Source organism: Ziziphus jujuba, chromosome 3, assembly GCF_031755915.1.
Source record: "Ziziphus jujuba cultivar Dongzao chromosome 3, ASM3175591v1".
NCBI lineage: Eukaryota > Viridiplantae > Streptophyta > Magnoliopsida > Rosales > Rhamnaceae > Ziziphus > Ziziphus jujuba.
In genome coordinates this window covers 26812971-26823730 of record NC_083381.1, presented here as the reverse complement: position 1 = coordinate 26823730, position 10760 = coordinate 26812971, and the positions used below count along the sequence as shown (strand labels likewise).

General features: G+C 32.6%; 1 protein-coding gene across 3 annotated transcripts; it reads left to right on the top strand.

Annotated features, from left to right (window-relative positions):
- Positions 1 to 4573: 4573 nt before the first annotated feature.
- LOC107423042 (linoleate 9S-lipoxygenase 5) lies at positions 4574 to 9642 on the top strand. 3 transcript variants are annotated; one of them, XM_016032559.4, is made up of 10 exons: positions 4574 to 4676; positions 4971 to 5189; positions 5506 to 5795; positions 6670 to 6910; positions 7051 to 7389; positions 7484 to 7569; positions 7660 to 7767; positions 7908 to 8212; positions 8319 to 8582; positions 8669 to 9642. In XM_016032559.4, exons 2-10 carry the CDS (start codon positions 4988 to 4990, stop codon positions 9435 to 9437), a joined length of 2604 nt encoding a protein of 867 aa, XP_015888045.3. In that variant the 5' UTR covers positions 4574 to 4676; positions 4971 to 4987; the 3' UTR covers positions 9438 to 9642. The 3 variants fall into 3 exon arrangements, with proteins under 3 accessions (XP_015888045.3, XP_015888044.3, XP_024931535.2); XM_016032558.4 differs by lacking the exon at positions 4574 to 4676 and having other exon boundaries at positions 4774 to 5189; XM_025075767.3 differs by lacking the exons at positions 4574 to 4676; positions 4971 to 5189; positions 5506 to 5795 and adding an exon at positions 5938 to 5960.
- Positions 9643 to 10760: the final 1118 nt, after the last annotated feature.

Here is a 10760-nt window from a genome sequence, read left to right as displayed (position 1 = left end):
AATTTTTAAAATTTTAATGCCATTAAAAAAAATAAAAATAAAAAAAGGATATATGTGTAAAAGAAAAGTATTAGAAAGCTTGGTGATCCAATCACAACAGAAGCATTGTGAAAGGGAACAATTGAAGATTTTTCTTTTTTTTTGGCCAGAATTACAATAATTTATTAATCTAGAAGGAAAAGAATTGATAACTAGTTTAAACCGATCTCAAATGTAAGGATGTGAGGCAAAATGAGATAAATGGGATGGGGTGTACTACATGTGAATGCATTTATATGGTGTATATATATATATTTCAAACTCTGATTATTTTATTGCACATTTCCAATAATTAATTTGTATTAGATAAGAAATTATAACTTTTTCAAATTGGTAAAATTAGCTTGCTGTTTAGTGCTTAATTACATAATGAATAAATTAATTAAATAAAAATACATTTTTTTCTTTTGCTATGAAAATATTTAATATTACTTTTGCATCTTGAGGACTTTGAAAATGATGTGAGATTGATTATTCACGTTGCATATAGAAAAAGATAGTTCCATCGCCCATTCCCTGTACGTTTACCAGTACGTATTAATTGTCTTTTTAATTGAGTAAGTTGTATATATATTTTTTAAATATAGGTCATGGACAGAAAGATTAAGAAATAATAATTTTGCTATAATTGCATGCATTTTTTTTTTAATTAAAAAAAAGAACTACAGGCATTATAATATCTGTTTTCAATAACGAATACATATATTAATTGCATTTTTTTATTGGATAGAATATACTTATTTAAATCTAAAATCTAATAAAATATTGCATCAGGAATGTTAAAAGTTGCTTCTGTATAATATTTTGAAGCATGATTTGAAATAAAGACTTTAGTTGGTCTGGAAAGATCAAAAAGGAAGAAAAACAAAAATTGGCGGATCTAATTTTCATTTGAAAAATGATGGATGCGATAGCCTCCCTATGCAACCTAGCTGATTAATTAATTTCAGCTTTTGGAGAGCTCCAACTTACGAGTTATAAATATATGTCTGGTTTTGCCTTTTTTTTCTTTTCTTTTTTTTAATTTATAATTATTTATTTTTTTGTTTAATTTTTTTGATAATCTGGTTTGGTGTATTTTTTTAACTTGCAAGTAAGTAGTAACAATGGGTATTGAAAAAATTGATTGATTTACAAATGGATAATAACGAAGAGAAAAACAACAAAGAGTAGTGGACCTTATGCAAACCTTTAAATTTTATCTCTTCCTAACACTGGAGTTTAAACGACCTCATTGACTTTGCCCTTTACGAAAATTGACCTGTTCAACCATTTTTCATTACCCCTTTTTTTTTTTTTTTTTTTTTTTGTTCCTCTATATACAATTTTCTACCTAACTAAGAGCTAGACGGATAATTCTTAATCGATTATTTTACCTATAAAAAAGGATTATCATGTGTATCACATTGAAGTTTTTTACTTTATTTCATTTATTTTTATTTTCACCGACAAGGTTGACAAATGATGCTTGATATTGCATTATGAATGTGTATCTTTTTTTCTTTTTTTTTCTTTTCTTTTCTTTGTGGTAATATGAATATGTGTATTTTTTTGGGGCTCTAAGTGACCAAAATTTGAAGAAAAAGTAAATCTGTGATGAAATGAGGTTTGCTTGATTTGAAATGCTGAAGTTTGAAGCTGTAAATGTGTCTGGCAGAAAAATTTTCTTGGGCTTCTAAAACGGACAAAAAAGTAGTGGAAATATGATCTTAAAAAATCTTTCAAGAATTGAATAGTGATTAAAAAGAACAACAGACAACAGTTTTTTTTTTTTTTTTTTTTTTTTTTTGGGTGCCCTCTTCCAACAACAGTTTCTTTCTTCATTACACTAAATAAAATGAAGCCACATTTCATGAAGCAGGTTTGAAGTTAGCTTAATTTTGGCAACAAGTTTAATTAAATTAACCCCATGAAAATGAATGAAAAAGACAAGGACCCATAAGGCCGGTACTAGAATATAATTAAAAAGAAAAAGACAATCTATTTCTTAGTGGGGTCTCATGTCCCAAAATTTGTCCATTGCTAGTATTATAATTTTATTTCCCATACTATAAATCACTTCGAAGAGAAAAGTAGGAAATTCTCTTCCTTCTTTTTTTTTTTCTTTTTGGGTCGATTCTGAAGGATAATGTAGAGAAGATTTCTAACGCGGTAAAGTAAAATTTTATAATCATATTAATTATATCATAATGTCATTGTACCTAGGATGTGACCTAAATAAATGTTTTCATCCTTACCTAACAAAATATCATGTTGTCATGTAATTTTTTTATGACAGAGCAGCCCAACTTAATTATTTTTTGAATGCGAATTTTCTTCGAAGGACATATCAAATGAATATATGCTTATGTTTCTTTTTTCATGATCGTCTTGTCGAAAATTGTCCTCTATTTTTCGCCATTTGGACATCAATATCAAACAGCACAGTATACCCATGGCCAGGTAGTTTTCTATTTACCAAAAGGAGAGAAGGGGAAAAAAAAAAGAAAAAAAAGAAAAAAAAAAAGAAGAAAAAGAAACGGAATAATTTGAAGACTAATATATAATTTATAATTTTGTATAATTTGAAGAACATATATGTACATTCTCCCTTTTTTTTTAACAGAATATTTTACATTCTTTCCTAGATTTAAAAAAAAAAAAAAATGAAAAGGAGAGAAAGACACTTTTTGCTTTTAGAAAAAGAAAATGAAAACATTTACTAGTTAGTACACGTTAATGTTATAACGAGTATTATAGTTGTTTTATAAATGAAAACAGTATTATAGTTGGCTACAACAACAATTAATCTTAAAAATAAAATCTCTATATAACGAGTTAGTACACTTTGAGATTTTGTTTGAATGTATATTAATCTTTGGAAGGTATAACTTTAAGATTCATATTATGGACCTTAAAATCATAATATGAATCCAATTGAAACAAATTAATACTTTAATTATTAATCTCATAATTTATCTTTATTTTCGAATAAAAAATGCTTTTATTTATCTTGATGAAATTTTATGACCCGTCAACCTAGCAAATTTAAATAAATTTATACAAAAAGTGAATAAAAAAAGATGAACCTCATTAGCCCAAATTTGCCTTTGGATTAGATATTCAAAAATTGCTCTCCATTCTCACGGGAAAAAAACAAATGGTGTTTCATTTTCTAAATTTTCCATTAGTTATCACTTAAGTTAATTGCACTTTAATATTTTTTATTAGTAGAGTTTTGAAATTTAAGTTTTGAATTTTCAAATTGTAATAATTTAGACCTTTAACAAAATAAATTAGTAATAGTTTTGTCCATAAGCTTGCAATAGAATCTACAAGAGAAGAGATTAAGATGTTTGATCAATGAAAAGAAAGAAAAATTGTTACAATTAATAATTAAAAGGATAAATTACAAAATTCTATAAATCAAGGTATCAAAAAACAATTAACCTGCCACTTTTAATGCTTACTGGTTTGGTACAATTTGATTAATGCTATTTTCTTTCTCATTTCATGCTCTTTTCAATTCTCTGTGTTTGTCTTTGCTATAATCGACGAATAATGCTTTCTTATCTTATTCTTTTTATTTTTCCCCTTGTCCTATCAACGTACGACTAAATTAGGATGTAAAAAGGAGACCAAATTTGAGTAAAAATGATGAATTATGGGTGTAAGCACGATTTTAATAAGTCGAAAAGACAAATTTAATTGTAATTGAAGAAACAAAGAAATTTTTATTTTTATTTTCAAAAAGCCTTGCTAGCCTTGCCTTTATGTTGCTAAGTTTTTATTTTATTAAATATCTTTAAGAACTAAGAAGGACTAGATTGAACCTTGAACATTCTTTTTTTTTTGGTCAATATAATTGCATTAAGAGCACGAAAGAAAATTCTGCTTTCTTCTTTTTCGTATATGTTCTTTTGAATTTCTTTTATCTTCTTGATAAGTTACTTAATTTGGTATAGTACAACTCAAAAGGTAAATAATATGTTCACCATCTGTGACTATGTTGCGAGTTACAGAGAGTCAAAATCTATTGCAATATTTTCATAGATTCACAATGTGAGATGCAATAATAATGGTAACAAATTGGATAGATAAAAAGAAAAAAGGTATGTGAGGAGAGGAAAAAAATATATATATATATAAAAAAATGAGAGGGTAAGATGATGAGAAAACTGACAGATAAATAATTAAACATTTTTCCATTTAATATTTGATAAGGTTGTTGCATATGAAATCAATGGTCGTCCAATAGGATTACTGGGCTCTGCTTAAAAGACTCACAGGTCAAACAACAAAAAAAGAAAAGTCTGCAACTCAGAGATCTATAAATCAAAGGAAATTTTACAGATAATATATACATAAACACAGATATACATGTGAACATGCCTAAATAATAAATGTAGTAAGAGACTATATAAACAAATACAGACGTATTTGTTTTACTTAAAAAAGATCGCCAATTGGGGTTATGAAAATGGAATCTGGTCCTTTGATCATTCACTAATAAAGAGATAAAGATTAAAAATTGTTCTGTTGGTCCCCACTGTTTGGTGTTGTCATAAATCATAATCGCTATTCAAAGAAGGTGCTTGTGGAGCTCGTATATTGAAAAAAAAAAAACCAAAAGAACCAGTGTTTCTCATCAAGTCCAGGTACGAAGAAAAAAATCTCATTATTGGACAATGAAAATTTTCATTAATCCGGGAAAAAAAAATGGGAAAAGAAAATAGACGTAGACATAGACTATGACTGAGACAAATACTATTACAACTAACAGAAAGAAAACAGTTAAAAAATCTTTTCTTATTTTCAAATTCTTCTAAAAATTTTGCTTATATATACCATTTCACCATAAACGCCGTTTTCTAATCTGTGATTTTTGTTTCCTTTGACCTTGGTCTCCCAATTGTGGAACTCAACTCTTATGGGGTTTTGTGGAAGTTCAGGAATTAGTCACAAAGTGATGGAAACCTTCTGTGTCAAGGATAAAGAGAAGCGAAATCATGGAGTGACCGAGACCAAGAAGATCAAAGGCACAGTGGTTTTAGTGAAGAAGAGCGTTTTGGATTTCAAAGACGTCAAAGCCTCATTGCTTGATCGAATCCATGAGCTCTTTGGCAAAGGTGTTTCCATGCAGCTTATCAGCTCTGTTCATCCAGACCCAGGTCAGCAACTCTCTAATTTTTCTGGAATTGCATAAGGACTACATATATGTAGAGAGAGAGAGAGAGAGTCTTCTCTAATTAGACACCGCTATCGTAGCTCTTCAATGAGGACAATAAACACTCAATATATAAACCCTGCCCATTTGCTACTTCTCTATACTACGTTCCTTAGTTTTCTAAATGAGTTTCATTTTTGAGAAAGCAGTAATTCTGTTTTCTTTGGCTAGGAGTACTTGATATGTAGATTCAATGAACATTGATTTTTTTTTTTTTGTTTTTCGCAAAGGCTGACATTTCGTTGTCTTCTGTGTTTTAGCAAATGGGTTGAGAGGGAAGCTAGGAAAGGCAGCATATTTGGAGAAATGGCTCGCAACCATTACTCCATTTACAGCCGGAGAAACTGTTTTCACTATTTCATTTGATTGGGATGAGGCCACTGGTGTTCCTGGGGCTTTGATTGTCAGGAATCATCACCATAGCGTCTTCTACCTCAAGACAATCACTTTGGAAGATGTTCCCGGCCATGGTCGGGTGCATTTCGTCTGCAATTCCTGGGTATACCCTGCTCATCGTTACAAGTACAACCGCGTATTTTTCTCAAACAAGGTAATTTTCAATTTTTGGACCACAAAGCTTATATCTCTCTAAATCTAGATCATCATCTTTGTGTTATCTAGTGTTTTCTGAATTATCAAAGGGAAGAGATACTGGTTTTTCTTCAATTCTTAGAAGGGTGATTCAGATGGAGGATTAGACTATTTTCATAAAATGGTATGAATTGGTTTTAACCTGTTAACATCATATCTGGCCCATATTCTAATTGTTTTTCTTATCTTGGCTGCTACTTTTTAATCTTTATTGTTGGAACTTAAATCATAATGCTAAGTACCGTGTCTTTTTATCTAAAAAATCCTAATTCTCCTCTCACTAGATTAGCCGTGAATCTTTTCTGTAGACTGTGACTTTTGAGGCATGCAACAAGACAAAATTAAGGTTGCTTTCACTAGATCATGATCTTGTGTTGTCTAGTGTTTTCTGAATCATCAAAGGTAACAGACACAGGTTTTTCTTCAATTCTTAAAAGCGCGATTCAGATGGAGGAATAAACTAATTTAATAAACTGGTCTGCAATTGGTGTTAACCGGTTAATATCATATCTGGTCCATATTCTAATGCTTTTTCTTATCTTGGCTGCTACTTTTTAACGTCAATTGTTGGAACTTAAATCTTAATGCCAAGTACTCTATCTTTTAATATAAAAAATCCAAATTCCTCTCTGTAAATTAGCCAACTGTGAATCTTTTCTTTAGACTATGACTTTCGAGGCATGCAAGAAGTCAAAATTCAGGTTGCTTTACTAAAATGTTAAAACTGTTGTGATGCAGAAATGAGCTTAAGGACACTAAAATAGAGTGCTTTTCCAGATTGGAATCAGGATTGTTAATTATACTAATAGACAAGTTCATGTTTTTTGTGCTAGACCTACCTGCCAAGTCAAACACCTGAATTGCTACGCCATTACAGGGAAGAAGAACTCACAAATCTACGAGGAAATGGATCAGGAGAGCTAAAGGAATGGGACAGAGTTTATGACTATGCTTACTACAATGACCTAGGGAGTCCAGACAAGGGTCCGGAATATGAACGCCCTGTTCTTGGTGGATCACAAGAGCATCCCTATCCCAGAAGAGGAAGAACTGGCAGAAAACCAACAAAAAAAGGTTAGCTACCCAATACTCATCATTTTGCTTCTCTAGCCACCATCCAACACATTCTTAATGGCACAAATAAAACCTACTGGAATATGAACATGACTATGGATTTCAGTTATTTTAATAAACTCTACCAATGATCATGACAGATCCCAAGTGTGAGAGCAGATTGGCACTTCTTAACCTAGACATCTATGTTCCAAGAGATGAACGGTTTGGACATGTGAAGTTTTCAGATTTTCTAGCCTATGCCCTGAAATCACTGGTTCAAGTATTGCTCCCTGAGCTTACGTCTTTATGTGACAAAACTATCAATGAGTTTGACACCTTTGGAGATGTACTTAATATATATGAAGGGGGTGTCAAGCTACCAAATGGGCAAACACTTAATAAAATAAGACAGCACATCCCTTGGGAGCTGCTTAGAGAACTCATCCGTTCAGATGGCGAGCGATTCCTTAAGTTCCCAATGCCTGATGTGATCAAAGGTATGAATACAATTTTTCAGTTTATGAGACAATCCTCACATGCTTCACAATTTCTAAACATAAACTCTGAAGTTCAATGATAATATGGTCGCAGAGAATAGGTCTGCATGGAGGACAGATGAAGAGTTCGGACGAGAAATGTTAGCAGGAGTTAATCCCATCATCATCCGTCGTCTCCAAGTACAAAATGAAACTTTGACTAGTTAAATTAGTTGGTTAAATTTATTTGACATTTCTTCTTGAAAAATTAACAAAAAACCCAAATTTCAGGAATTTCCCCCATCCAGCAAGCTAGATCCTAAAGAATATGGCAATCAGAACAGTTCAATAAGAGAAGAGCATATAGCAACATACATGAATGGCCTCACTGTAGATCAAGTACTACTCATGCTTTCATTTGCTCCCAACTATTGTTACATAGTAGCAAAAATATATATCATCCAAATGATTTGCAGACATAAATAGAATGATGCTTTAATATGCATACCTTGGAATCAAGTCTTGTTGTTTTGATACAGGCAATTCAAGACAACAAATTGTTTATTTTAGATCATCATGATGCAATGATGCCATTCCTGACGAAAATAAACTCCACCACCATGAAGACATATGCCACAAGAACACTCATCTTGCTTCAAGAAGATGGGACATTGAAGCCACTGGCTATAGAGTTAAGCTTACCACACCCACAGGGGTATAAACATGGTGCTGTTAGCAAAGTTTTCACTCCAGCAGAAAATGGCACTGAAGGCGCCGTGTGGCAGCTGGCGAAAGCTTATGCTGCTGTAAATGATTCTGGCTACCATCAGCTTATTAGCCACTGGTATAATTCCAACTTCCAAGTAAAAACAATGCAAGATATATAGCTAAAGACAGAATCCTGGTTCATATTTAAACAGATAGCTCCATGATTCTGATTATGCTTGCAGGTTGAACACTCATGCTGTAATTGAGCCATTTGTGATTGCAACAAATAGACAGTTGAGTGTGCTTCACCCAATATATAAGCTTTTACAACCCCACTTCCGCGACACAATGAACATAAATGCACTGGCTAGACAGACCCTCATCAATGCTGGTGGGGTGCTTGAGAGAACAGTCTTCCCAGCTAAATTTGCCATGGAAATGTCAGCTGCCCTTTATAAGAACTGGGTATTTACCGATCAGGCACTACCTGTTGATCTTGTTAAGAGGTAAGCCATAACCTTTTATGTTAAAAAATATGAATATATGGATATGTATCACACTAAAATTTTCACTCAATTTTGCTTGATCACAGAGGAGTGGCGGTTCCAGACTCTAGCAGCCCTCATGGCTTGAGACTTTTGATTGAAGATTATCCATTTGCCACTGATGGACTAGAAATCTGGTCAGCAATTGAAACTTGGGTGGCTGAATATTGCTCTTTCTACTACCCAAGAGATGATGTGGTCCAGGACGATACCGAACTCCAGTCATGGTGGACAGAAATCCGAAATGTTGGTCATGGTGACAGGAAAGATGAACCATGGTGGCCAACCATGCAGACACAAGCAGAGCTTATCCAAGTATGCACTATAATCATATGGGTGGCTTCAGCCCTCCATGCTGCCGTGAATTTTGGGCAATATCCTTATGCTGGCTATCTTCCAAACCGTCCAACAGTAAGTCGCCGCTTCATGCCTGAGCCAGGCACTCCTGAATATGCTGAGCTTGAGTCAGATCCTGATAGAGCCTTCCTGAAAACCATTACAGCCCAGTTCCAAACCCTCCTTGGTGTATCACTGATAGAGATTTTATCCCGGCATTCAACTGATGAGATTTATCTTGGACAGAGAGATACTCCTGAATGGACTTCAGATGGTGAACCAATAGCGGCATTTGAGAGATTTGGAAAGAAGCTGATAGAAATTGAAAACAGAATTACTGAAATGAATAAGGATAAGAAATGGAAGAATAGAGTTGGGCCTGTCAATGTACCTTACACATTGCTCTATCCTAACACCTCAGATTACTCTAGAGAGGGTGGACTCACTGGCAAAGGAATTCCAAACAGCATCTCAATCTGAACTTTCCTCTTGATTTTTTTTTTTTTTTTGATTTTTTTTTCTGTATAATAGTGAGCTTTTTGGGATGGTAATCAGTAAGTTTGTGCTATTTGAGTAAATTGTCTAGATTGTAGCCCTTTAATTGCGTATTTTCACCTTTTATTGGTAATGCAAGTTATTGTGCAGATTTAAAAATACTAATTCCAATATCAACTACTTGTGGATATTCTGCGTTTTCGCTTACAATAAACAAAAACTAGGAAAAAATTATGTAAATAAGAAGCTTAGGGTGCTTCTCATTAACAATCATCAAGCTCCTTGGATGGTGAAAAGTGGTTGTGGCTTGCTATACTCAGCCACAGTGGATAAAAGGATATAAAGCTAAATATATCATTTGGTTCATACAGTTCTATGACAAAATTTATATGGAAAAATTGTTGAAATAACTCAAAAAAACCAAATTTTTTTCTGAAATAAAAAATAAATCAGAAAGAAAATAACAGAGATAACCAGAACATAACTCACTTTCAATATCCAATACCTTTCCTGGTCCGGAAGTAGTAACTTCAACTCAACCATAATACAATATGGTCTCTGGCTCTCTGCTTCTTTCACATCTACCCAGTAAACTTGAGAGGCAGCTGGTGGAGAACTCCTTTGGTTTCAATCACACTTCCTTTAATCAAATACCCAAAAATCACATCCACCTTTGGATAACTTTTTCTCATAAATCCAAAGATCAAAAGTATTACTTTTACAAAAAATCTCCATTCAAAGGTGCTCAATATATATACATACATATATATATATATATATTTATATGTTACAACGAATTTGTTCTACCAGATGCAATCATTTTCATTTCTATCTTTCTTTCTTTAAAAGCCATAATATAATATTTTTCTTCGTCAATTTTTGCAAAAGCTCCAACTGCAAAACCAATTCAGACCCATATAAAAGAAAAAAAGAAAAAAAGAAAAAAAAAAACCTTAAAAATTCGAAAACAAAAAACACAGAAAGAATGAAATCATATTATCAGCTCGTGTGAGATATGGAGAGAGAGAGAGAGAGAGAGAGAGAGAGAGAGAGATGGCTTACCTGCTAACCAGTTGAGAAACTGGAGCTTTTTCCTAGCAATTCATGTAATGGAGCACTACTTTCCCTCACTATGCAGTGAAAGCATCATGCTCGTGCCACGTGTAAAAGTGGCAGGTCCTTAAATTACGCCCCCCTATGAATTTGCGCCAAAATTAATGTACTAAATTATTTACTATATATTTATCATTATCAGTTAATTAATTGGTTAAAATGTTATTATAATTTAAATTTGAAATGTTTAAAAAG

Excerpts from the sequence above, each read along its gene's own strand:
- LOC107423042 (XM_016032558.4), top strand. The coding sequence starts at position 4,949 with ATGGGGTTTTGTGGAAGTTCAGGAATTAGTCACAAAGTGATGGAAACC. Across the intron at positions 5,190-5,505 it reads CTCTGTTCATCCAGACCCAG|CAAATGGGTTGAGAGGGAAG; the intron begins GTCAGCAACTCT and ends TCTGTGTTTTAG. Across the intron at positions 8,213-8,318 it reads CATCAGCTTATTAGCCACTG|GTTGAACACTCATGCTGTAA; the intron begins GTATAATTCCAA and ends TTATGCTTGCAG.